Here is a 27,344-nt window from a genome sequence, read left to right on the forward strand (position 1 = left end):
TCCATTATTGTTTTCTGTATTTATAAATGATATTGATGATGGTATGTCGGGCTTAATGTCCAAGTTTGCAGACGATACAAAGGTTGGCAGGGTTGTCAAGGACACTACTGACACTATGCTGCTGCAACAGGATCTGGAAAGGTTGAGCAGATGGGCTGAGAGGTGGCAAATGAAGTTTAACATTGACAAATGTAAAGTACTACACATGGGAAACAGCAACCACAGAGCAACGTATCAACTCTGTGGTACTACACTGACAGTGGTAGAGAATGAAAGGGACTTGGGGGTGGTTGTGCAGGCAGATATGAAGTTCTCTGAGCAGTGCAGACGGGGCTGCAAGAGTAGCTCATGGAGTATTGTCAATGATATACAGGAATTTTTCCAGCAGGGATAAGGAGGTGATTATTCCATTGTATAAGGCGATGGTCAGGCCACACCTAGAGTACTGTATACAGGTCTGGAGGCCTCATTTCAAGAAGGATGTAGAGCTGCTGGAACGAGTACAGAGAAGGGCAACAAGATTAGTGAATGGAACAAAGGGGTGCTCTTACGAAGAAAGGCTTAAGTTTTGCAAATTACAGTGTCTGGAGACTAGGCACCAGCGAGGTGATCTGATAGAGGTGTATAAAGCCTTGAATAGTTTAAGCATGCTCAATGCTGATGGGATTCTTCCTCTTGCTTAGAAAAATCACCTGAGAGGGCATAAATTCAAATTGAGGAAAGACAGATGTAGGATAGACGTGCGGAAATTTGCCTTTAGCCAGCGGGTGGTTGGTTGGTGGAACAGACTTCCATCCCTTGTGGTGGAGGTTGATAGCCTAAATAAGTTTAAGGCTCAGCTGGACAGGTATTTTGAACGAACAGAGGGGTGAAGTGGAAGTGGTTTTTTTTTTTTTTTTTTGGCTGATGCTGCATAAGCTTGCTTTCTTGCATCAAATGCCTCTACTAATGCTAATGCTAAGTAAAGGCCAGCAGCTTATCAAACTCTAACAGGGAGTTAAATTATTTTGTAATAACTGAGAGCAAAGTGGAGGAGAAATTGCTGAAGTTAAACGTAAGGAAGGAACCTGGGGTAGATGGGATCTATCCAGTTATATTAGAGCGGCAACAAAGGAAGTAAGCAAGCTCTTAACTATGATTATAGGGTATCCATGCATTGTCAAGGGAGGTTCCCATGGACTGGAGATGGGCAAATGGATCCCCAATTCACAAAGGGAGATCGAAAGGTAACAGGAATAATTATAGACCTGTTAGTTTAACTTCCGTTTCGAGGAAAATAATGGAGTCAATGGTTAAAGATGCATTGCAGGATCATTTAGAGAAGACTGCAGTAATAATTCAGACACAGCATGGGTTTGTTTAGGGAGAGTCTTTTCTGACAAATATGATTGGATACTATGATGTGGTCACAAAGGAACTCAATGCAAAAAACAATTCTGATGTCATATACTTGAATTTTAGGAAAGCGTTTGATACTGTTGCACATGGAAGACTACTGTTCAAGTTGGAGCAGTATGGAATTAAGGGTAAGTTTCTACAATGGATAAAAGGATGGTTCAGTGGGAGAAGACAGAGAGTGGTAATTGATGGACACTGCTCTTCATGGACTAATGTTGTTAGTGGAGTTCCCCAGTGGTCAGTGTTGGGCCCATTATTATTTTTTGTATTTATTAATGATACTGATGAAGGTATATGAGGCTTAATGTCTAAGTTTCCAGACTAAAACGAAGGTTGGTAGGGTTTTTAATGATAAGGATGGTACTGCAACAGAATCGAGAAAAATTGAGCAGATGGGCTGAGAAGTGGCAACTGAAGTTTAACATTGACAAATGCAAAGTACTGGATATGGGTAGCAGCAACCCCCAGGGTAACATACCAACTGTGTGGTACTACACTCAGGGTAGTGGAGCATGAAAAAGACCTTGGGAATAATTGTGCAGTCAGATGTGAAGGTTTCTGGTCAGTGCAGACAAGTTGCAAGAGTAGTTCAGCTCATAGGGTCTTGTCAATGATATATAGGAATTTTGCTATCAGGAATAGAGGGTGATTATCCACTTGCATAAGGTAATTGTCAGGCCACACCTTGAATACTACATACAAGTCTGGAGGCCTCATTTTAAGAAAGATGTTGAGCTTATAGAACGAGTACAGAGAAGGGCAACAAGATCAGTGAGTGGAACAAAGGGTTGCTGTTACCAAGGTAGGCTTAAGTTCTGCAAATTGCAGATGTCTAGAGACTAGGTACCTGCTAGGTGATCTGTTTGAGATGTATAATGCCTTGAATGGTTTGCGCAAGCTCAATGCTGATGGGATGGGTTTTATGCCCCTTGCGAGCTCAATGCTGAGGGGCATAAAACCAAATTGAGGAAAGACAGTTGTAGAATAGATGTATGGAAAGTTGCCTTTAGTCTGCAGTTGGTTGATTGCAGGAAACAAGCTTCCATCTATTGTTGTGGAAGTTGACAGCTTAAGTAAATTCAAGGCTGAACTAGACAAATGTTTGGAGTGAATGAATGGTTGAAATGGGTAATCATTCTAAACATCAGAATGATTATCCATAGTGCACAAAAACTATGTTATATCAATTGGTTTCCAAGAAAAAGGAGCACCTTCTGCCTTTAAACTTAATTCTTGAATGCATATGTTAATGATTAAGCAATGAGATCAAAAAAACTCTAGTACCTTTATGAATAACTTTTTAAATAATTAGCTTAATGGATATTCATTAGTTTGTCTTGGCAATATATTTTTTTTGTTAAGATTTTGTAACCTGATCCAATAAACAATGATTTAACTTACTCACTTAGACCTTATTCAAGAAAATAATATTCCTTGAACAGTATTCTAATTTGCTTAATTACTATTGCAAAGATTTAAGCATTAAATAAAAAAATATTGAATATCTAATTGAATATTATTTTTCTAAGTAAGATAAGACTTACTTATTAGCTGGAAAAAATATTTCAACAACATAAGAATCGGTATTTTCTAACTGTCGGGACACACGTCCATGTTTATTACACCTGACGTTGATCTTTAAACCATTACAGGAACCAGGTATAGAGTCAGTGCAAAGATGCCACTCACGATTAACTCTCATTAAGCTTCCTTCAACGCGAGAGTGCAAAATTTTTTTCCCAGATTCAGAACATACAACTGATGAAGGAAAGGACATGGCAATTCTAAATATTCTTTGAGCAGCTCTCTTTGCTACAAAAAAAAAATAATAATAAAATAAATAAACAGAATGAAAGAAGAAAAATACACAGAATGGAATAATATCAATTCTTCATCAAAAAAAAAAAGACTGAAGCAAGAAATTTATAAAACACTTGTCATACATCAGCATGTTAATCTATGTGCAAGTGTGTGTGTGTGTGTGTGTGTGTGTGTGTGTGTGTGTGTGTGTGTGTGTGTGTGTGCGCGCACGGGCGCGTGTGTGTATGTATACTAGGGGGACCAGACATCCCGTTTTTAACAGCACTGTCCCCTTTTTCAGCCACTGATCCCATCATTCTGCAAAAATGTAAATGGAATGCCAAATGTCCTTTTTTTAGAAAATGCATCCCAATTTTCTTTTCTTTCTTCTGCATACAAGAGTCAACTTTTCTGTGTAGCATGGCTGATGTGACAGACACGTGCGAATGAATTCTAGTATTTTCTTTGGTGTTTTTCAAAATATTGATGCATTGGCAGTGATAAGGCTCTAGTAATTAATTATAAATTCACTTTTTTTACGATAGGTCATGAGATGCCCAAGTGAAAGTGTAGTTTCACGGACATGTTAAAACATGAATTCCCTTTCCTAACTGAAAGTCATAATGTTAATGGTAAAGTTTCATGCACTGTTTGTACACCTGAATTTTATTTTGAACATGGTGGTTGTTCATATATTATTCAGCACACTGCTAAAAAGAAGCAGTTGCAGCAAAAACAAAAAGGTGCAAGCCATAAATTAACATCTTTCATGACAAAACAACAAGATGTAAATGGTGAATGGAAACATCTTGCTGCACAAAAAGGATTGCCAGCTTTACATAATATCAGTGGATTGCACATTTATCATCATACAAAACTTATTCTCAAAAAGATTCACATGAGCAAGTATCCTGTTATGGTAGATTCATCAAATCACTTAAGCCTGAAGTTGGTCCCAGTTTTGGTGAGGTATTTTATACCTACAAAAGGAATACAAGTGAAATTATTGGAATTCCAAAATCTCGTAGGAGAAACATAAATTAACCAACAAGATAATAGCATTTTGTGGTGGCAACTGTAACACCAACTTTGGTGGCATTTCGAGAAAAGGCAAGAATAATGTCTTTCATAAGTTAAGCAAGAACATGAAAACGAACATCTTGGGAGTAGGCTGTGCTTCATATATTGTGCATAACGCTTAAGTGCAGATATGTTGCCAATTGATGTGGAATCAATTATTAACAAAGTGTTTCAACATTTTAATGTTTTCACCTTTAGAGTTGAGGCACTGAAATCCTTCTGCAATTTTGTAGAAGTGGAATCCAAGAAACTTTTAGGAAGTTTGAAGATGAGATGACTATCCTTGCTACCTGCAGTGGAAAGAAAGATCGAAATGTTTGATGGTCTCAAGTCATATTTTCTATCAAAATATAAAAGACCTAAAACTCTTGAGGGATTTTTTTTTAATAATTCACAGTCCCTTCTCTCGTTCAAGTTTATTCAGCCAACTTAAAATGTAATAACATTATCAAGAAAGATTGAATGAGAGGACATTTGTGACAGTGAAGTGGAACAAGAATTCATTGCCCTGACAGAACAAATGTTCAATAGAAAGGAGCATTTGTTCTGTCAGGGCAAATGCTCAACAGAAAGGAGCAACATTTTTTTACATCTGCTGTCCAGGATCTCAAAAACCAACTGATAGAGGAGGGCATCATCAAAGATGTTGAATTTACCGAAAATATCAATAATTTCTATGATACTTTCCTAGAATACATGGAAAACTGCAAGCCTTTTGCAGAGCTATGTGACTTTAAATGGGTTTTGTTAAATATCCCTCCATCTTGGTATGTTGTTCAACAGGGTGTCCAAAACATATCCAAAATTGACACCAACATACTAAAAGTAATAGATGAAGATGAACTATTTAATAAAGTGTATCACATGAAGAATATATGCAAATCTAATATTGATCATTGGAAGAAATGTGGTGTTACAACTAGTGACAGGTGGTGGATGAGACAATCCAGACACTAAAAAATGAAGACATTAGTTTTGGGAACATAATACACATTGTGAGTTCTGTGTTAGGAATACTGAGCACAAATGCATGATTAGAGAGGGTGTTTTCTTTAATGAACGCATTTTGGTCCATTGTCAACTGTAATGTCAAGACTGTCAATGGACTATCAACAGTCCGTTGAAACTGTACAGGCAATATTAATAAAAAAATTACATTTGAAAGACATTTCTTGTATGTACTTTTATAATTTCATAATGGAACAGCCAAACTTTTTTGAAGAAATTCAGTCATCTAAAAAATATGACAAAGATATTACTAGTGAATGTCCTGGACCACCAGCTCAATAAAGATTTGTGTAATTTTACAATGTTAATGTGAGATTAAGACAGCGATAAATATGTAAGTAACCCGTGTTAATTTTAATCAAGCTAAACAGTCATGGCTAGTTGGCATGAAAGAAGTAGAAGAGGATCGTTTTAATTAGAATTACAATCAAATCATGTCAACTCACCATGAGTTTTTTGTTTTATAAATCTGGACACCCTAGTGTATACTCATATCACAGATGCACATGGATATATATGCACATGCACACAATGTACTCACAATGTGTATTATATACAGTGAAACTTCTCCTAACGGACACCTCTCATTAACGGACATCTCTCTACAACGGACATTTTCAAATTCCCCAACTCACCTCCATTGGTTTTAACATGTTTGCAGCTTCTGTCTAGCGGACATTCTCTGTAACGGACGCGGACAGGCAATCTGCACTGTTTCGTTTAGATTAGCACTTAATTTGATCTCCCCATAACGGACAGCGGGCGAGCTCACGGCCCTTTTTCTAGGAACGTTTCTTCCACGTATTGCCTCAATCATGTGTTTATTTTCTATTTCCGATTCTCTGAATTTTATCAAGGTTTACGTCGCGGTTCTAAACCCTTTTTCAAGAATTTTAAGGCACGTGTAAAACTTCTGATGAATTCGGTGTGTGCAGGGAGGGGGGGGAATATGGTCGGCCTTTCGTCTTTTCAGTTTCAGTTTTCAGTTTTGTTTAGTGTCGTGTGAAGTACACAATGTCTTCTCTTAAACATTTAACTTTAAAAGATAGTCGAACTCATTAATGCGTATGATCGGCAAAAAAATAGTGTTCACAATCTCACTGCAAAATTCAAAATCGGGAATACGCAGATAAGCGACATCCTAAAGAAAAAAAATTAACTGCTCAAACAATTTTGGCAACACGGAAATGATCGGGTTCAAAAATCATTCCTGAAAACTGTTGGACTTCAAATTTGTCGCGCACGTGCTAAAAAAATTCCCATTAATGGGCCCATTATTAGGGAAAAGGCTTTGGAGGTTGCTAAATCTATGGGAGTAAATGAGTTCAAAGCTTCTGTGGGATGGCTAGATAAGTTCAAAACTCGGCATAAAATTTCTTGGAAAACCGTAAGTGGTGAAGGTGGATCTGTTGATACTGGGGTTGTAACAGAGTGGACCGTCAAATTGGAAGATTTATGTCGTGATTTTGAAGCTAAGGATATTTACAACTGTGATGAAACAGGGTTGTTTTTTTAAAGCTCTTCCTGAAAACACAATGAATCTAAAGAACGAAAAGTGCCAGGGCGGAAAAATTTCTAAGGAACGCTTGACTGTACTATTGTGTACAAACATGCTGGGAGACTTTGAACAACCTCTTGTTATAGGAAACCCACAAAATCCTCGTTGTTTCAAGGGCATAAAGTTGAATCTTTTGAATGTGGACTGGAAGTCTAATAAAAAAGCATGGATGACATGAGATATCATGAGCGAATGGATAAGTCACTTTAACCAAAACATGATTCGTCAAAACAGAAAAATTATTCTTTTCATGGATAATGCTGCATCTCACCCGCACATTGAATTGTCCAACATTCAAATCGTTTTTCTGCCACCAAACACATCTGCAGAGTGTCAGCCCTTGGATCAAGGGATAATAAAAAAAGTTTAAACTTCACTACAGAAAATGTTTTAAGACATCTCATTGCAAACATGAACGATGTAACATGTGCGAGTGACCTTGCAAAGAAAATCAGCATCCTAGATGCGATTCAATGGATTTCCTCTTCAGTAAACGCAATTAGAAAACAAACTGTCGTGAACTGTTTTGTAAAGTCTGGCTTCAAACGCAAAAATTGAAGTTGTGAACAGCAATGTGGAGCACCAAGAAGAACAAGAACTTCAACATCTATTGATAATGTACTATACTTTAGCTACAAGTGACCCTGGCTACAAAGATATAGACTCGAACCTCACTACAGAAGATGGTGCTCTAGATATCAACGATATTATCATCGATATTTTTCAAGAAGTTCCTCATGAGGATGAAGAAATGGAAGGAGGTGATTCTGTCGAAGAACATATTAACGATGAACCACCGATGAAAATAGAAGAAGCGCTCATACAAATCAATCGTTTAAAAATGTTTTTCGCCGCTGAAGAAGATACTGAAGGACTTTTGATGGTTTCTTCACTCCAAACAAATGTTGAAAACAAAATTATCAGCCGGAAGAAGGTGCAAAAGAAAATAAGTGATTACTGTATGTATTTTTCTTAAGATAAAGTCATAATATGCATAGCACAATTGTATGTATATTATTTACAAAAATATTGTGCAAAATCTGTATATAATTTAATTTAATTTTACATTAAACGTTGAACGATTTTTCTTTCTTTTTTTTTTTTTCTCCCTCAGACTTCTTGTTAGCGGACACTTCTCTCTAACGGACACATTTTTGTTCCCCATGGCTGTCCGTTAAAGGGAAGTTTCACTGTATATATATATATATATATATATATATATATATATTCTAATATATTGTGTAATTTACAGTATATTCATATGGCAACTCATTGAAAAGGCAAGTTTGTTCTTCTGTGAGAATTGAGACCATTGCATAATCAATGCAGTTTATTTATTTATTACATTCTAATAACTGAACATTAGTAACAATTAGAAGTAACAGTTTGAAAGTAATTTACTTATATTAATGATTGCATTAATAAAAAAATACCAACAAAGATCAGTAAAAGGAAAATGATATATAATAAGAACAAAGTTACAAAGCAATCAAAGTAATGAAAATATAAGATTAACTAGACAGGAATTTCCAGAAGTTGGAGTAAGCATCTTTAAGTTTTCTGTTTGACTAAAAGATGTCCAAATTTGTGTCACTAAATGATTTCACAACTCTATTAAGGTACTGAGCAACTAAATGATTTGTGTAGGATTTGCCTATTACAAATGTTAAAATGTGCCTAAGAGGTTTTGGAGGACAAATAAAGTTGATATTTTTTAAGAGCTGGGCCAATCAATGGAACCAAGTATAATTTTATTCAAAAGGCTGAAGTCCAGTATAAGTCGTAAATGTTTTAAAGGCAGTACAGTCAGTCCTCGTATAGCACGATAGTTGTGTTCCTAGAAACCCTCGTGCAATGCAAAATCGTGCAATATAAACAACAGGCCCTATGGGAAAAATAGGGTTAGGTGCTGACACCCAAGATTGAACACACATTTGTAACCAAAACATTACCAAACACGATAAATAATCATAATAAAATACTTACGTATTTTATTACGATTATTACGTAATAAAATATTGCTAATGATTTTGCTTCTATCGCAAGCAAACTTGTTTTTTGTTTTGATTTTCTATCCAAACAGATGACAACCGTTCCATCTCTTCCAATTCTTTGTGTCTTAATCTAATGGATTTTAATTACACTTTGAGTTGTTCTTGCTATGAAAGTTGTTTTTATTTTCTCTGCATTCTTTGTAATTCTCGGTGTTGCCTCATTTAGGTCTGTAGCACGTGCAATATCACATGGTCTTTCGTTTCGCTCAAAACGTTTCACAATTTCATATTTTTTCTCTATCGACAGAGGCGGACTGGTGATAAGCCTTACTGGGGAAACCCCGGTGGGCTGGAGGCTGGTGTGATTTTGGCCATAAACCATAGTATGAGGCCACTATAAATTTTCCTGGGTAAGAATTTTTGACCCAGTCTGCCTCTATTTATCGATATTGCTTTTCTTTTTCTCTCTGAATCTGCAGTGTCTTCACCAGGACCCTTCCTTTTCACACCTTTTAATTAAGTATTTTACTCATTTTTAGGGAACAACACCATAAAGGCAGAAACAACTCTATTAACGCCTTACATTTTACTAAAGCACATTTCTAGGGGTTACTACCATAAAACAATAAAAACAATTTCCAGTTGCATTCCTGCTAGTGGAATCTGTTATAAACTGGTAGTAAACTCGATCTAATTGCATTTGCGATTATACCGACAGCTGTAATTGTGTCGGTTTTTACGTTATTATGGTGAAATGTGTTTCCCCTTCACTGAAATAAAAAACAAATACATTTTCAGAATCTTCTTTTCATTCCTATTGTGTTGCGTTCAATTGGGGTGATTCTGCGTTCGACTGCCATTTCTTGTAAACACAAAGGCGAATCATGTATAAGCGAATTCGGTTCATGTTATATAAGATATCGTTCCCCTGTTTATAAATCGTGTATGATCGAATTCGTGTAGTGTTATACGAGGACTGACTGTATTAAATGAAAATGAGTGCACCAGTAGCATTAGCTGAGGCATATGATACAAGAAAGCAAGCTTATACAGCCAAAAAAAAAAAAAAAAGCCCTTCCCATTTCACCCATCTGGTTACTCCTAATGTTTGTCTAGTTCAGCCTTAAATTTATTTAAGCTATTAACTTCCACAACAAAAGATGGAAGTCTGTTCTAGCAATCAACTACCTGCTGGCTAAAGGCAAACTTCTGTACATCTATTCTACAACTACCTTTCCTCAATTTGAATTTATGCTCCCTCAGGTTCTGAGTCCGAGCAAGTGAAAGTATCCTGACAGCATTGAGCCTGTTCAATCCATTCATGGTCTTATACACCTCGATCACATCACCTTGCCGGTGCCTAATCTCCAGATGCCGCAACTTGCAGAACTTAAGCCTTTCTTAGTAAGCACACCCCTTTGTTCCTCTCACCAATCTTGTTGCCTTCTCCATACTCGTTCTAGCAACCCTACATCCTTCCTAGAATGAGGCCTCCAGACTTGTACTCAGTACTCGAGGTGTGGCCTGACCACTGTCTTATACAAAGGGACAATCACCTCCTTGTCTCTGCTAGCAAAATTCCTATATATAATTGGCAAAACTCCATGACCTGCTCTGGCAGCCCATCTGCTCAGAGAACTTCATATCTGATTGCATAATTATCCCCTAGGTCTTTTTTATTCTCCACCTCCCTGAGTGTAGTACCACACAGTTGGTATGTTTCTCTTGGGTTACTGCTACCCATATGCAGTACTTTGCATTTGTCAATGTCAAACTTCAGTTGCCACTTCTCAGCCCATCTGCTAAAGTTTTCTCGATTCTGTTGCAGTACCATCCTTACTATCATTAACAACCCCACCAAACTTTGTTTCATCTGCAAACTTGGACATTAAGCTTGATACACCTTCATTGATATCAATTATAAATCTACAAAACAACAATGGACCTAGTACCTAGTACAAAACAACAATGGACCCTGGGGAAAAAAGTTCTTTGTGTCATCGAGCAGATTCGAACTCGGACTTTTTCTGCCAGGTAGGGGAATGTTGGTGACAATACCACTGTGCTACCATGCAGACAACATTATAGGATTTAGCAAAATAGTTTAATTTAGACTTACAGCAGATAAATATGAGAACTGGATTGTACTTTCCAAAACTTTAATGTGATCAACATAATAAAGAGATCAAACCTGAACTGCATATTACAGGAATGGTAGAACAAATATTCTGTAAATGATAATGATATAATGATAGCATTAACACTGCTGAAGTTCCAAGGCAGTAAATTTAGGAATACAGAATAAGTGAGAATTGAACATAGCACAATGAGAAAAGATTAGTTCTGAAGCAATAATCTAATGTTATAACAGATTGCTTAAGAGAATAATGATAAATAAAAATAAAGCACTTTTCTAAGTTCAGATTAAGACCATTAGAGGTCATCCGATTGAACACACATCCACAAGCCAACTGAAGATGCATAAAATCAGACAAGGTAGATAGAGGGAAAAAATTTTGATATCATCAATGGGCATTTTAAATTATATGAAACCAGTTAAGGGCTAAATCTTTAATAATCAGACATTTATCATTAAACAAACCATAATTGAATAGTTTGGCTAAAAGATCTAAAGGAATAGTATCAAATGCTTTACTCAAGTCAAAGTACAATGTGTCAAACTGCAGATTACAATAAATAATGTGTTGCAAAATATGATCAAAATAAAGTAGGTTAGTCGTAGTTGATCTTCCTGTTAAAAAGCCATGATGTTCACTAAGGAAAAAAAAAAAAAAAAAAATTTAGAAAAGTAGATAGCTGGATGAAAACAACAGTTTATACCAATTTGGCCAAGGCATTTATATGGGTTATAAATAAGATGAAATTGATGTTCTGTCATCTTTTTTTGAAGATAGAAATAATGTAAGACTATAAGACATTCAGGAAAAGTTCCAGTAAAGAAAGAAAGAAAGAGGTTTAAAATCATGCTGGGATTAAAAATCCTGTTGGTGCAAAAACAGATTAAAGGACAAGATAGTCCTGCAAGCATATCATAAAGAAAGAAATGTTGATTTTTTTTTTTTTTTTTGCATGGATTCTTAAAGATAAATATGATCTTTGATATGAGTGCAGAATTGCTTTCTTAATATTTTCAGATTGAAAAATGTTGATTTTTTTATTTTTTGTAAAATGTGTCTGATTTTAGAGTATTTTGGATTGTAAAATGCCAGATCTTAGAGTTTATTGTATATAATACAATAAACTCTAAGATTGTATATAATACAATAAACTAGAGTTTATTGTATTATATACAAATAATATTGTAATATAATACAATGTATTATATTGTATTTATACTAGAGTTTATTGTAAAAAATCAATAAACTATAGTATAAATGAACTGTGTTTATAGAGCTGATTGAAAGAATGAAAGCATAGAGAAGAATTGGATATGTATATACTTCTTCAAGTGCACAGATAGTTAAAGAACAATATATAACAAAATATATGAGCATTCAAAAGAGGTGCAAAACTGAGTAAAGTGAAGTGCTCCATGCACAGGATCCCAGAGCTAGTGGAGTGAAACATTAATAATATAATTAATCCATAAAGGGGATAAACTACAATAGCAAACATCTTTGGGTGACAACAACTATCATGGTTGTTGTTCTTGTCATCCCCTATGTATTGAATTAAGTTTAGAGTAAATTATAATCATTCACAAAATTGAATACTTGGAATTGGAGTTAATTATAATTAACAGCAATAAAGAAAGTAAACAATTCAGAAGTAAGCAAAAAAAAATCCATAATCATTTTCCAAAAATTAAAAAGTTTACACCTATCAGGCGTAGTGCCACCATGTTTGTAACGTTTAGGTACAGCACAATTACAGGATTAAAATGAGAATTAAAACAGCAATTAAATAAGAGATTAACAATATATTAGAAATAAATTATATATATCAATAAGAATGTCATAGGATTATTAAATTAAAATTTAAAACTCAAAAAGAGATTAAGGAAGTATGAGAGATAATACAAAGTGTCCACAAAGTCGTGTTCCTATTTTAAAATTTAATTATTTTACAACCAAAAGACAGAGTGCAATGCAGTGTTATCCAAATTATTATGAAACTGTCAAAGTTTTTTTACAAAGTATTATAAAACTCAAGAGGTTTTTTCTTTTTATAGGGTATGATGTATAAAAATGGCAATGCCACATGAGAAGGCTGAATGTGTCATGTGGCTTATGAAGTCAAAAATCTGTAATAACCATGCAATAATGAAATTCTCACCATCAATAGAGAAACGATCCTTCCTCCAAACCAGGTATCAGGAAGTGGGTACAGAATTTTTAAGCAACACAAAGTGTGATTAGCATTAGCGATGGAAAATTATGCAAGGAAGCAAGCTTATACAGCATCAAGGTGTAAACTTTTTAAGGTGTAAACACACACACCATATGTCACTACTACTACCACACACACACACACACGTGTGTGTGTGTGTGTGTGGTAGTAGTAGTGACATATGATGCAAGTAGTAGTAGTGACATATGATGTGGCAGTAGTAGTGACAATATGAAGCAAGAAAGCAAGTGTATGAGCTTATGCAGCACAGTAAAAAAAAAAAAAAAAAAAGACACACCATTCCCTCCAAATGCCTGTCCAGTTCCTCCTTAAATTTATTCAACCTATCAACTTCCACGACAGATGGAAGTTTGTTCCAGCAATTAACCACCCGCTGGCTAAAGGCAAATTTCCACACATCTATTTTACATCTGTCTTTTCTTAAGTTGAATTTATGCCCCCTTAGGTTCGTAATCTGAACAAGTGGAAGGATCCCATCAGAATTCAGCATACTCAACCCATTCAAGGCCTTATACACCTCAATCAGATCACCGTGCAGGTGCCTAGTCTCCAGCCACTGCAATTTGCAGAACTTAAGCCTCTCTTGGTAAGAGGATCCCTTCAGTCCCCTTACCAATCTTGTTGTCCTTTTCTGTACATGCTCAAGCAAATCTACATCCTTCCTAAAATGAGGCCTCCAGATCTGTACGCAGTACTCAAGGCGTGGCCTGACCATTGCCTTATACAGAGGGACAATCACCTCCTGCTAGCAAAATTCCTACATATCATTGAGAAAACCCCATGACCTGCCCTGGCAGCCTGTCTGCATTGCTCAGAAAACTTCATATCTGACTGCACAATTACTCCCAGGTCTTTTTCATTTTCTACCACCATAAGTGTAGTACCACACAGTTACACAAGGTTAAACTTCAATTGCCACTGCTTAGCCCATCTGATCAAATTTTCTAGATCCTGTTGCAGTAGCACACTGCCATTATTGTCATTAACAACCCTGCAAACATTTGATTTCATCTGCAAAACTTAGACACTAAGGCTGATATATCTTCATTAATATCACTAACTTCATTAATATCATCTTCATTAATATCACCAATAACATTAATCCACGAAGAGAAGCACCCATTGATAAATATACAAAACAACAGTGGACCCAACACCGAACCCTGTGGGACTCCACCAATAATATTAATCCACGAAGAGAAGCACCCATTGATTACCACCCTCTGTCTTCTCCCACTCAACCATCCTTTTATCCATTGTAGCAACTTACCCTTAATACAATTCTGCTTCAATTTGTACAATAGTCTTTCATGCGCCAACAGTGTCAAAAGCTTTCCTGAAATCCAAATATATGATATCAAAATTATTTTTTGCATCCAGTTCCTTTGTAACCACCTCATAATATCCTATCAAATTTGTCAGACAAGACTTTCCCTTAACAAACCCATGCTGTGTCTGAATTATTGCTGCAGTCTTGTCTAGATGATCCTGCAATGCATCTTTAACCAGAACTTTAACTAGAACTTTAACCACAAGTTCTAGTCAATATCTGGGAAGTTAAAATCCCCCATTATAAGATATTCTGATTTGCTAGCCCACTCTATTTCTCTGTACAATTGTTCATTGTACTCATTCGAGTCATTAGGCCTATAACACACTCCTACTGTTATTTTTGCTAACTCAACAGTGCACTGTTCATCTATATCAACTGGATGCACTTCTTTTGATTTTATGTTTTTCTTAATTAACAGCACGACACCTCCTCCCTTTCTATCCTGTCTATCCTTTCTGTACACACTGTACTCCTCAAATTCCAATTCTGAATTCCTAATATCAGTGTGACATCACGTCTCTGATATCCCAACAATATCTGCCTTTGATGTCTTGACCAACACTTCAAATTCATCAAATTTATTTACTATACTTCTAGCATTGGTATACATGCAAGCATACATGCTTGCGTGTGTGTTGTTGTTGTTGTTTGGTTTTTAAGAGCATTAGCAACTAAGGCCATATTGCTCCCATGCGGTGGTCATTCCCTGACCTTTCCGCATGCTCCGTATTTGGTGGTGACGGGCTCGAACCCCGGTCCAATCAAGAAGTGTGTGCTATACACTGCTGCTCCTTCCCACCTGGCTACAGAGGCACCTTGCGTGTGTGTGTGTGTGTGTGTGTGCGTGTGTGTGTGCGCGCGCATGTGCATGTGTGTGTGTGTGTGTCTGTGTGTGTACAAGGATAGATAAATGTGAAACTTAAATTTATTTGTAACTGTTAACTAATAGTTTTGCACTATTCCTCTTTTTATTCTGTTTCTTACAATGAAATTTAGGACTGCACTCAAAGAAGTTAACAAAAATATCTGGCTTTAGACATTTAATTTGCATTATCTAGAAATTTTTGTATTAATTAACACTAGTTCCAAACATATACTGAGGTTGCCATTCTAGTATATCTAAAGCATATGTACTTTTGGTTACTTTTAGTAACCTTGGTTAATTTCGTTTACTCTCATAGCAGTGAAATTTCGTTTACTGTCATACCAGTGAAACAGACATTTAAAAATAAAACACTGACCTGCACAAGCTGGGAATACAAATGAAGTTCCTGGTGCAGATCCAGGTCGCCAGAGTCCATCTGTAGCACAAGTATAAAATTTTGGTACAGGTTGGGAAAATTCTAGTCCTTTATCACAAGTAATAGTACATATCTTAAAACGACCACTAGGACCCCAATCTGAACAATGACGTTGACCTCCTACAGGAGGAGATGGGAGAGCACAGAATTCCTCTATTTAAAAAGAAAAAAATTATCTATAATAATCTTTGTAAGTATATATTTTAGAAATAATTTATAAAAATTATTTATAATGTAATCATAACACATGATGTTCACATTAGTAACAGCAGCAGCAAGAAGAAATTAAAGAATAGAAAGAAAAAATGCAAAGTTGGTTAAAAATCCTTTAATGTGTTATTCAGTCTTGCTATCATGGTGAGGCTATGCTATTTTCACTGACAGCAGCAGGTTATGAGTTATAGCTCACTTTAGAAATAGCAATGTTATCCACAAGTCAACCTAAACTTATTAATATAATTTTCAATTAAACATTGCCAAATAAGTATATCCCTTATTCATTAAAAACATATGTTACCATTATTACAGATCTTTTGTGTCTTGCTGAATACTCATTAGGTAGTGGATGGCCCCATTAGCAACTCTGTGCTGAAACTGAATAAATGAATTACATCTAAATGAGTAGCTAAGTTGTGTACAGAATAAATCCTTTTGACCGAAAAATGTAATGATGCATGAATACTAGGGTTTAATATTCACATATCTTTCATTAAGCCTCTTGCTGTCAATGCAGAGAACATTACTTTCCTCATGAGAGCAAGACAGAAAATATACGCAGTTACGCTTTTTTTAATCAACCAATTTCAACATCTAAGTTGAAATATAACTTCATTCCTTTATGTACATAAATGCTTCAATGGACCCACACAGCCTGCTACCAGGGATTTAATATTCATGTAACTTTCGTTATACTTTCAATTGGAGGTTTCTTCTATGCATTGTCTAGCTTCTCATTTAGATTCAATTACATTTATTCACTGTTTTGACACAAAGTTTCTAAAACTCGTTATCTGATGAGGAACCAGCAAGACCCACACACAGTCATAATAACTGTGGTAGTGTCTTGAGTTTTTATTGAATAATGGATTCACTTACTTTACAATGTTTTTCAATTAAACACGAAATAAGTAATTTTAGGTAGACTCATGGATAATGATGCCATTTCCAAAGTGAGCAAAAAGCCCAAGTCAAAGTCAGTGGAGGTAACAATTTCCCCATGACAGCAGACTATAATGTAGTGAGGTGTGTTTCTTATCAACCTATACTAAAATGTAACCCTGTTCCTTTTGTAAAAAAAAGTCTTCTTTCTCTAATTATACTATATTTATAAATTACGAAAATATGTGAAACTAACATTTAATAAATATGATATCATGATAATCTCCTCCCCTACTGTCTGCATAACTTACATCAAAGGCTTTATTGTTCCCTTTGTGGAAAATCATACTAAGAAACTTTTAGGACATATAAAATAGGAACAAACAGAATAGTTAAATAAACACCAACAGAATAGTTAAATAAACACCAACAGAATTGCTGGTGTCACAATAAAAAATCTCGTTCATGTGATCCTACTTTCTGACACATCTGTCTACTAATAATGCTGCCAGTGTTACTATATTTAGTTTTTTAAGTGAATGTAAACTTTCATGAATACAAGGTGTGGCATGTGGCTTTATTTCCACACTTTGTATACATACAAGATGTGGCAATAAAGTTCCCAGACTGGGTGTAACAAAAAGAACAGAAAGTGAAGGAGCTCAAAAATGGTTTTATTTTTATTCAAAGTAATCACCACCTGATTGAATGCACTTATTATACTGTTCTAAAAGTTTCTGAAAAAACTCAGTGAAGAGATTAAGTTCAGTTTGGCAGTTATGATCTTCTTTGTGTCCTCAACATTCTGAAATCTCTTTTGTTTGAGGGCAGATTTCACCTTGGGAAAGAGGAAGAAGTCTGCTCGTGCTAGACTGGCAGAGTAGGGTGGATGGTTGACCCATACAATGCCATGTTTCATCAGAAATGTCTTCACAACAACTGAGGAATGGGCAGGGGGGGCCCCTTGTCATACACAAGAACCAGCTACTTTTCTCTCGAATTGTGGCCTCACATAGAATGCAGCATTCACTATCTCTCCATCAGGCACAAATTCCTTGTAAATCACATCATTGCCAAAAAATATTATCAGCATCGGACTTGATCTTGGATTTCTGTAAAGAAAATGTTTTTGGCCTTGGTGATGATTTAGAACACTGCATACTTTTACACTTTGTCTCTAGGCAGTGAAATGCCATACTCATCTCCAGTGACAATCCTAGGAGTAATACTTGATGCAAGCCTCACATATAAACAACAAATCCAAGCTCAGTATTCCAAAGCCTTGCGAGCCTTCTGGGCAATGAAAACAGATCTGTGCAGAACTCACAATAAACAAATAATCAGGAAATACCTCAAAATATACTTCTCTAGAGTGCTCGCCTATGCAGTGGAAATTTGGTCTGTCGCACCTCCCACTAGTCTCAAGAAACTATGGAGTCTAGAATTCTGGATGCTGAAATGGGCCAACCAAATTGAAAATGGTCTCATCAGATTTACATGACATCCAAATCAGCACTCTGCTCGAACCTGAAATACATGCCCACAGTCCACAGAGCCCATGTGAGGAAAATAAAGGCATTCCTTCATTTGTGTTCATCGAAGCATGATTACTTGAACACAGTTGGTTGGCATTTGCCAGGAAGACACCTTTGCAGTATTCCCTCTTTGTGTTTAAGGCTCCAGAGATTACAAAGTTTCAAGAGACAAAACTGGGCGTCCAAACTGCTCTCTAACATATTTCAGCGCCTCCATAGCCAGGTGGGCAGGAACAGCAGTGCGTAGCCATGCTTCTTGATTAGACCGGGGTTCGGGCCCATGACCACCAAATATGGAGGATGCGGAAAAGTCAGGGAATGACCACCGCATATCCCCAGAGCAATATGGCCTTAGTTGCTAAAGCTCCAAATAACAACAGCAACTAATATATTTCTCAGGAATTTCTTCTCAGTCTGCAATTCAACATAAGTAATCCACATACTCCAGGATATAGTCTCTCAAATAGATGAAACCTAGTGTCCTTCAATATAGAAAATGTATACCACCATTCCATTGCAGGAAACTAAAATTATGATCTATAACAGCCTAGATCAGAACATCCATACTGTTTTCCCTAAATCTATAACCACTTTGGACATTCTGGATCTCACTGATTTATCACAGGAGAATTCTGCTTTGCCTTTTCTTTTGTCAAATTTCAGGTCTCAGCATGGAAAACTATCTCCTTTCCTAAAAAGAAATTTTAATCACTCGTCTAAAAGAAACCTTCTTCAACCAGTGACTTTTATAATCAAAAATATGGATGAGGTATGTTGATAATGCCGGTCTCATTTGGAACCATGGAAAAACTTATCTGAACTTCTACCAGAACCTCAACATTTTCCACCACAGAATCAAATTCAAGTAGAAAGGGAAGATAACAAGCAGTTACCATTTCTAGACATACAGTGGTACCTTGGATTGCGAGTAACTTGGTCTACGAGTGTTTTGCAAGACGAGCAAAAATTTTTAATAAATTTTAACTTTATAAACGAGCTAGGTCTTGCAATACGAGTACAGTCAGTCCTCGTATAACACGTGTTTACACTACACAAATTCGATCATACTCGATTTATAAATAGGGGAACGATATCTTATATAACACGAACTGAATTCGCTTATGCACTATTGGCCTTTGTGTTTACAAGAAATGGCAGTCGGACCGGAATCAACCCAACACGATAGCAATGAAGAGAAGATTCTGAAAATGTATTTATGTGTTTTATATCAGTGAAGGGGAAACACATTTCACCATAATAACGTAAAAACCAACACAATTCCAGTTATCGGTATAATCGCAAATGCAATTAGATAGAGTTTACTACCAGTTTATAACAGATTCCACTAGCAGAAACGCAACTGGAAATTGTTTTTATTGTTTTATGGTAGTAACCCCTAGAAATGTGCTTTAGTAAAATGTGAGGTGTTAATAGTGTGTCTCTGCCTTTACGGTGTTGTTTATTCAGTTGCTACATGCGCGCAGCTTTGTTTATTTGTATCAAGCGTGTCTCCTCATTTTGTAATAGTGCGAGCAATGAATCTGTTTAACGACAATGCAATGTCATATTTCCGTGAAATCCTCAAGAGGAGGCAAAGTGTCATTGGAGAGGTTCCTTGTTAAAGTCGCACAAAAAAAAGAGTCAACAGATAGCAGTGATTCCGTTGTGACAGTGAAAGTGGTCCTACCATAAATCCGATTGCTTTACGTATATTCAATTTAAATATTAAAAATATGAAAAGGTATGTATGTATTTTGTATTAATCAGTTTTACAGTATATGAATATTTTCGAGTTTTGGAACAAATCAACTGGGTTTCCATGATTTCTTAAGGGAAAATTCGCTTTGATATACGAGTGCTTTGGATTACGAGCACGTTTCCGGAACGAATTATGCTCGCAAACCAAGGTACCACTGTACTTCTAACAAAAGATCAAATGGATAAAATGGGAGGGTCTAGAGAAAACCTGCAGACACATACATGATATATCCTGAACTTGAAGCCTTCTCACCACTACTCAACCAAGACAAGCATCATCACATCATAACTTAGCAGATCCCTAATAGTATGCAACCAACCACAAGCTCTCTAAGAGGAAACCAAAATCATCAAATCGAAAAAGAATGAATACCAACTATATCTCATTGACTGGATCATCAAACCCAAAAGATTGCTTCATTATTCCGTACATCCCGGTATGCAGCAGCTTCATAGCAAAAGTAAATGAAAGGATGTAAAATGACACTGCTATAACTGTAGTGAAATGTGTGTGTGTTTTTTATTATTTTTTTATTATTTTTTTTATTATAAACCTTGTTTATCCAGTGCTGATGGCAGTATTAACTCAACTGGACAGATAAAGTAAGCAAGAGAAGAAAAAAATCAGTGTTCCAAGCCCAAGGAAGTCTCCAGAATATTTATAAGTGGCTCAAACCTCAGCAATACACTAATAGGGCACATACACTAGCTACTGAGAGGGAACTATTTTTGAATGCTGCTAAGTGTATGTGCAGCCTATTAGTGCACTAATACTAGAAGCAGCAAAAGTAGGCTGCTCGGATGGCTCAAGAGGCTCTGTCGATGATAGATACAGGTATTTTGCTTGCACAAGGAATGATTATTTTCACTTCCTTAACCACTGTATAAGACGTGTACCTTAACACACATACTATAGCATAATTTTCTAACCTATAGTGTATGTGTTAAGCTATAGTATGTGTATATCATTCATGGTTATGAGAAAAAATATAGAAGTTTAGACTAAAAAGTATTCTTGGGCAAGAATCTCAAGCTACGTTGGAGTTGACTGAAGTTTATTGGATTAGTGCAATCACATCATTATTATACATATGCCATAGCTAACTATCAAAGTAATTAAATTGGCATTGTTTTAATTATATCTCATATTGTGCAAACCTTTGAAATGAGTTGCCATGCTTCACCAATGGAGAAGACTAATGTTACTTATTCTGGGTGGTAAACATCACCCAGACAGCACTATTTCAAGGCATATTGGCCTCTCTTCAGTGAATGGGCAGGTATCCTGGTATTTCAATAGTGACAACCCAGTTATGAAGGATAACTCCACAATATGAGAGATGCCTGATGGTGTGCAATAGTTTAGACTAAAAAAATCATGTGTGTACACTGTATGCATGAAAGATGTTTTATGTATAAACATCTTTGACAACACCTACTAAATTTTGAACAGTGAGAACTGAAATCATGAATGATGCAATTTATGCTCACACCTGCTACTTACACTACCGAATCAATGTTAGTGATAAATAGGATACATACGCCCACTGCTTACTCTACCGAATCAAAGTTTGGAAGAGATTAGCCCAATAGCCTAATTACTCAGTTTATTGTAGACATTTGTTGAATAGTGCAACAGTACAAGCATTTGTATTGTTACAATCATACTATCATGTTACTCTGTCATGCTTTGTCACAAATTACACATGCAGCGCTAACAAGATCTGCAAGAAATAACAGTATCCATGCATAACAAGCTATCGAAACTATGCCCAGGATCTCAATGAGTGCAAGCGCGAGATCTCAACGAGTACAAGTGCAAGATGGCAATGCTGCACATTCCATTTCGCAATGAGGAAACAAAGATACTGTCAGAGATGAAATATGTCAAGATTTACAAAGACAATTAAGAGCTCGTAATAGATTGTAAATTGTATGAATCAGACTTGAACATTCACAAAACAATTGAAATATGTAAGACGATGTGTCAAAACAATGACAACAGTGACCCTGATGAAGCATGCAGTAATGACCTGCATAGTCTTGTAATGCGACTGCGAGAAGAAGTCTCCTTTCAAAACTTTTACAGTCATCCAAACAGTGAGATGAATGAGGATCCAAAGCTCACCACGCTCAACCGACTCAGTGCAATTGCAAAGAAACACAAAAATTTGATGATCAACAAGGACTTCTGCAACTTAATGAGAATGGCCAATGACAAGCAAATTCTACTCATACATGTAATTTGGAGTTATTATCTCCCAATCGTGAACTGATTCAAATATTCTTGACTGGTCCAGCTGGGTGAAATATACAACTGCTTCAGTAATACAGATGGATACTGTAACGCCTACATTATATGCACTTCGACTGAAAAGAAGCACATGTAATGAAATGATGTTAGATGTGTTCAGAGCTGGTTTTTGCCAGCTCTAAGCATATCCAAGATCACTGCCCTCAAGGTATCCATTTTTCTGTTTACCAAAAGGTTTCTGAAATGGGTGGCAATGGTTAGCCCAAAGCCACCTAAGTGGTATGTCCCGAATCATAAATGTTTTTCCACAACCATCTGGTTTATGCCAGCTCTGAGCACATCCAAGATCACCACCCATGATCCTTTGCGCAATCGCCAATCACGCTGGTGAACCATAAATGAAAAAAAGGCTTATGATTCATCTCTTGATGGAAATACACAACCGCTTCAGTAATAGATGGGTACTGTGATGCCTACATTACATGTGCTTCAACTGGTAAGGCTGCTGTTGCGATAGACAGAACTACTGTGCACAGTGCCCTCAAGATATCCATTTCTCTGGTTACCAAAAGGTTTCTGCCATGGGTGGCAATGGTTAGCCTAAAGCCGCCTAAGTGGTATGCCCTGAATCATAAACGTTTTTCTGCAACTTTTCATTTATGCCAACTCTGAGTACATGCAAGATCACCTCCATGATCCTTTGCGTGACCTCCTCTCCTGACTCTGTTTTTCTTTGTTATGAAAAGGAAATGATGTCAATTGACGTCATTTCCATTCCGCATTGCAAAATCATGAAAAATTGATTTTACTAATGTCCGAAGTAGGTGTCGCCAAAGATATTTACACATCAAAAAAAGTATTCTTGGGCTAGAGCCTCAAGCTACGTTGGAGTTTACTAATGTATGGGTTAGTGCAATCACATCATTTTTATTCATAGCAAACTACCAAAGTAGGTAAATTGGCATTGTTTTAATTATATCTCATATTGTGAAAACCTTCACAATGATTTGCCATGATATTGCACTACCTCAAATAAGTAATACTTTACCAATAGACCAATAGAGAAGCAAACTATGTACTATGTAGTTTGCTATGTACTTACTTACTCTCTCTTTCTCTGTCTATTTTAACTTAAGTGTAGGAAAGCATCAGATATAGAAGTTTAGGTCTTCCATGCAGTTGACAGTTCATTAGGAAATATTTCTGTGGTCATGGTTAGGGTGAAATGCCATTTCCTAATTGTATTTTAATGGCAATATTTATTTTTAGCCTAGTGGAAATGAACAAGAACATTCACAGGAAAGTAATGCAAAATTTAAATAATATGAGTTGCATGAGCTTGGGAGAAGTCACTTAAAATGCTCAGATAATGTTAGGAGTGTGATGCATAATAAATATATAAATTTTTTTTTATCATAATTAAGAAAATTTTTCAGAAACTTACTCAGAATATGAATGTAGAAATCACACTGTGCTGAATTTCCCTCCATATCTCTAGCTACATATGACAAATGATGGCTACCTCTGCTAAGAAGTTGGCCTGAAATAACCATATTAACATAAGTTTTTTTTTTTTTATTATTATTATTGATTGCAGAGTTTTGTTAAAGTAAACTAATGGATTTGATTTTCAAATAAGAAAAAAAAAAACTGCTTGACATTTTCTTATTTTTTTTACCATATCATTAAAAAAGAAACTGTGATAAATCTTTCATTTCACAGCAGATTAGGCCAGAGCAGATTTTTCACAGCAGGTTAAAAAAAAAAAAAAAAAAACATGGGAATGAAATGACCACATTTTTTTTTTTTTAAACACTATTAAAAATTCAAGAAATCACCACTGAATAGGGTTAAAATGAACCCAAGTATGAGTTTTTTGCATGTATTACTAGATTAAGGGTTGAAAGAAATAATTCTGTAACCCAGTGTTTCTAACTTTCTACTTCTGAACAACTCCTTTTTTGAGAAACCAAAATCTGCAACATTCTTGCAGATTTTGGTTTCTCAAACCTATCTCTGTCTATATATAAAGGGGGTGGGGAACTTAGTTAGTTCCCCACCCCCTTTATTTGATAATTTATTATTTTTTTATAATTTATTATAAAAATAAATAAATAAATTCCAATTCCAGTTTTTCTGGTAATATCATTTCAATATAATATTAATATCCTTATTCAGTTATTTAATTTTTTCCCCCTATATTTTTTTAATCCCAAAAGACATGTCTGACAATTACTTTCATTTTGGTTGTAATTTTCATTAAACCTCAAACATGAACATGCTTGTATAAAGAATGACAGCCCTTTAAATGAAAAAAACAATAAATAAATAAATAATAAAAAAAAATATATATATATGCAAATAGATGATAAGTGTACATGTAGGAGAGCTGATCTGACAGGTGTAGTTACAATGGAAAAAATTAAAACTGCCTGAAAAATAAAAGCAGATTACTTGCTGAGAGATGCTGCTAAAAATAGCAGCATCCCTCTCTCTCTCTCTTTCTCTCTCTCTCTCTCTCTCTCTCTCTCTCTGGAACCCATTTGTTGATGGGTGCTGGGGAGAGAGAGAGAGAGAGAGAGAGAGAGAGAGAGAGAGAGAGAGAGAGAGAGTCCTCAAACATGAGCATGTGCATGCTCATGTTTGAGGATTAATGAAACTTACAATCAAAATAAAAGTAATTGTCAGACATGTCTATAGGGGTTAAAAAAATCCACTTCAACATGTTTTCGCAGTGATCCACTCCACTATATTTAGCATTAGCATTAGTAGAGGCATATGATGCAAGAAAGCAAGCTTATTCAGCATCAGCCAAAAAAAAAAAAAAAAAAACACACACCACTCCCATTTCACCCCTCCGTTCGTTCGAAATACCTGTCCAGTTGAGCTTTAAATTTGTTTAGGCTATCAACTTCAACAACAAGTGATGGAAGTCGGTTCCACCAACCAACCACCCGCTGGCCAAAGGCAAATTTCCGCACATCTATTCGACATCCGTCCTTCCTCAATTTGAATTTATGCCCTCTGAGGTGATTATCCTGAGCAAGATGAAGAATCCCATTGGGATTGAGCATGTTCAAACCATTCAAAGCCTTATACACCTCTATCAGATCACCTCGCCGATGCCTAGTCACCTCGCCGATGCCTAGTCTCCAGACTCCGCAATTTGCAAAACTTAAGCCTTTCTTCCATTCACCAAACTTGTTGCACTTCTCTGTACCCGTTCCAGCAGCTCTACATCCTTCTTGAAATGAGGCCTCCAGACCTGTATACAGTACTCAAGATGTGGCCTAACCATTGCCTTATACAAGGGAATAATCACCTCCTTATCCCTGCTAGAAAAATTCCTGTATATCATTGACAAGACACCATGAGCTATTCTTGCAGCTCGTCTGCACTGCTCAGAGAACTTCATGTCTGCCTGCACAATTATCCCCAGGTCCTTTTCATTCTCCACCACTGTCAGTGTAGTACCACAGAGTTGATACGTTGCTCTGGGGTTACTGTTTCCCATATGTAGTACTTTACATTTGTCAATGTTAAACTTCATTTGCCACCTCTCAGCCCATCTGTTCAACCTTTCCAGATCCTGTTGCAGCAGCATAGCGTCAGTAGTGTCCTTAACAACCCTACCAACCTTTGTATCATCTGCAAACTTGGACAATAAACTTGATATCCCATCATCAATATCATTCATAAACACCGAAAACAACAACGGACCCAACACTGAACCCTGAGGAACTCCACTAATAACATTAGTCCACGTTGAGCAGTGTCCATTGATTACCACTCTCTGTCTTCTACCACTCAACCATCCGCTTATCCATAGCAGCAATTTGCCTCCAATGCCACACTGCTCCAGTTTGTGCAGCAGTCTTCCATGTGCAACAGTATCAAAAGCCTTTCTAAGATCCAAATATATAATATCAAAGTTATTCCCTGCATCCAGTTCTTTTGTGACTACATCATAGTATCCAATCAAATTGGTCAGGCAAGACCTGCCTTTAACAAAACCATGCTGCATCTGAGCTATAACTGAATTCTTGTCTAGATGATCCTGCAGTTCTTCTTTAACCAGTGCCTCCATTAATTTACCTGGAACAGAAGTTAAACTAACAGGTCTATAATTACTTGTGTCAGCCTTTGATCCTCCTTTGTGAATTGGGGTTACATTTGCACATCTCCAGTCTATGGGTACCTCCCCTGAGTCCAAAGAAGCTCTCATAATTATGGCTAGGGGTTTGCTTACTTCCTTTGCTGCCTCCTTTAATATAACTGGATAGATACCATCCACCCCAGGTGCCTTTTTTATGTTTATCCTCAACAATCTCTCCTCCACTTTCCTCTCAGTTATTACAAAATTATCCAGCTCACTGCCAATGTTTACTTTACCTACATCATTCTCCTTCCTGAATAACTCCTCATGCGTGAATGTAGATGCAAAATACTCGTTTAGATTGTTAGCCACCTGAGCAGGATCCTCAACTGTTGAACCATCAATATCCAGTGGACCAATCTGATTCATCCCTTTCCTTCTTGAGTTTAAATATGTAAAGAACTCTTTTCTGTTTTTCTTTGCATCCTTTGCCAAGGATTTTTCGTAGTCTGCCTTTGCCTGCCTAATCTCCTTTGTGACTTGGTTACAGACCAACTTATATCTATCATAGGCTTCCATGTCACCCATTAATTTGTATGTATCCCATGCATTTTTCTTCTCTGCCACATGTCTCATTAGTTCATCTGACAAACATTTAGGCCTAAACCTTGAACAATATTTCTTAGTTGGTAAGTAAAGAATGGTAGCCTCCAAGATTAGTTCCTTGAATGCTTCCCACTTTGAGTTTGCTGTTGGTAAC

At 36.3% G+C, this 27,344-nt stretch overlaps 1 protein-coding gene across 1 annotated transcript in view; it reads right to left on the reverse strand.

The window, feature by feature from the left end:
• LOC150081645 (uncharacterized) overlaps positions 1-27,344 on the reverse strand; it is a 981,095-nt gene that overhangs the window by 176,523 nt on the left and 777,228 nt on the right. The window contains exons 44-46 of the mRNA XM_090380575.1: positions 23,933-24,028; positions 15,784-15,996; positions 2,943-3,210 (exon numbers count right to left, since the gene is read on the reverse strand). Coding sequence (XP_090236701.1) covers positions 2,943-3,210; positions 15,784-15,996; positions 23,933-24,028 — 577 coding nt within the window. The remainder of the gene's footprint in view (positions 1-2,942; positions 3,211-15,783; positions 15,997-23,932; positions 24,029-27,344) is intronic.

This window comes from Mastigoproctus giganteus, chromosome 8, assembly GCF_048544385.1.
Source record: "Mastigoproctus giganteus isolate SK-2022 chromosome 8, ASM4854438v1, whole genome shotgun sequence".
NCBI lineage: Eukaryota > Metazoa > Arthropoda > Arachnida > Uropygi > Thelyphonidae > Mastigoproctus > Mastigoproctus giganteus.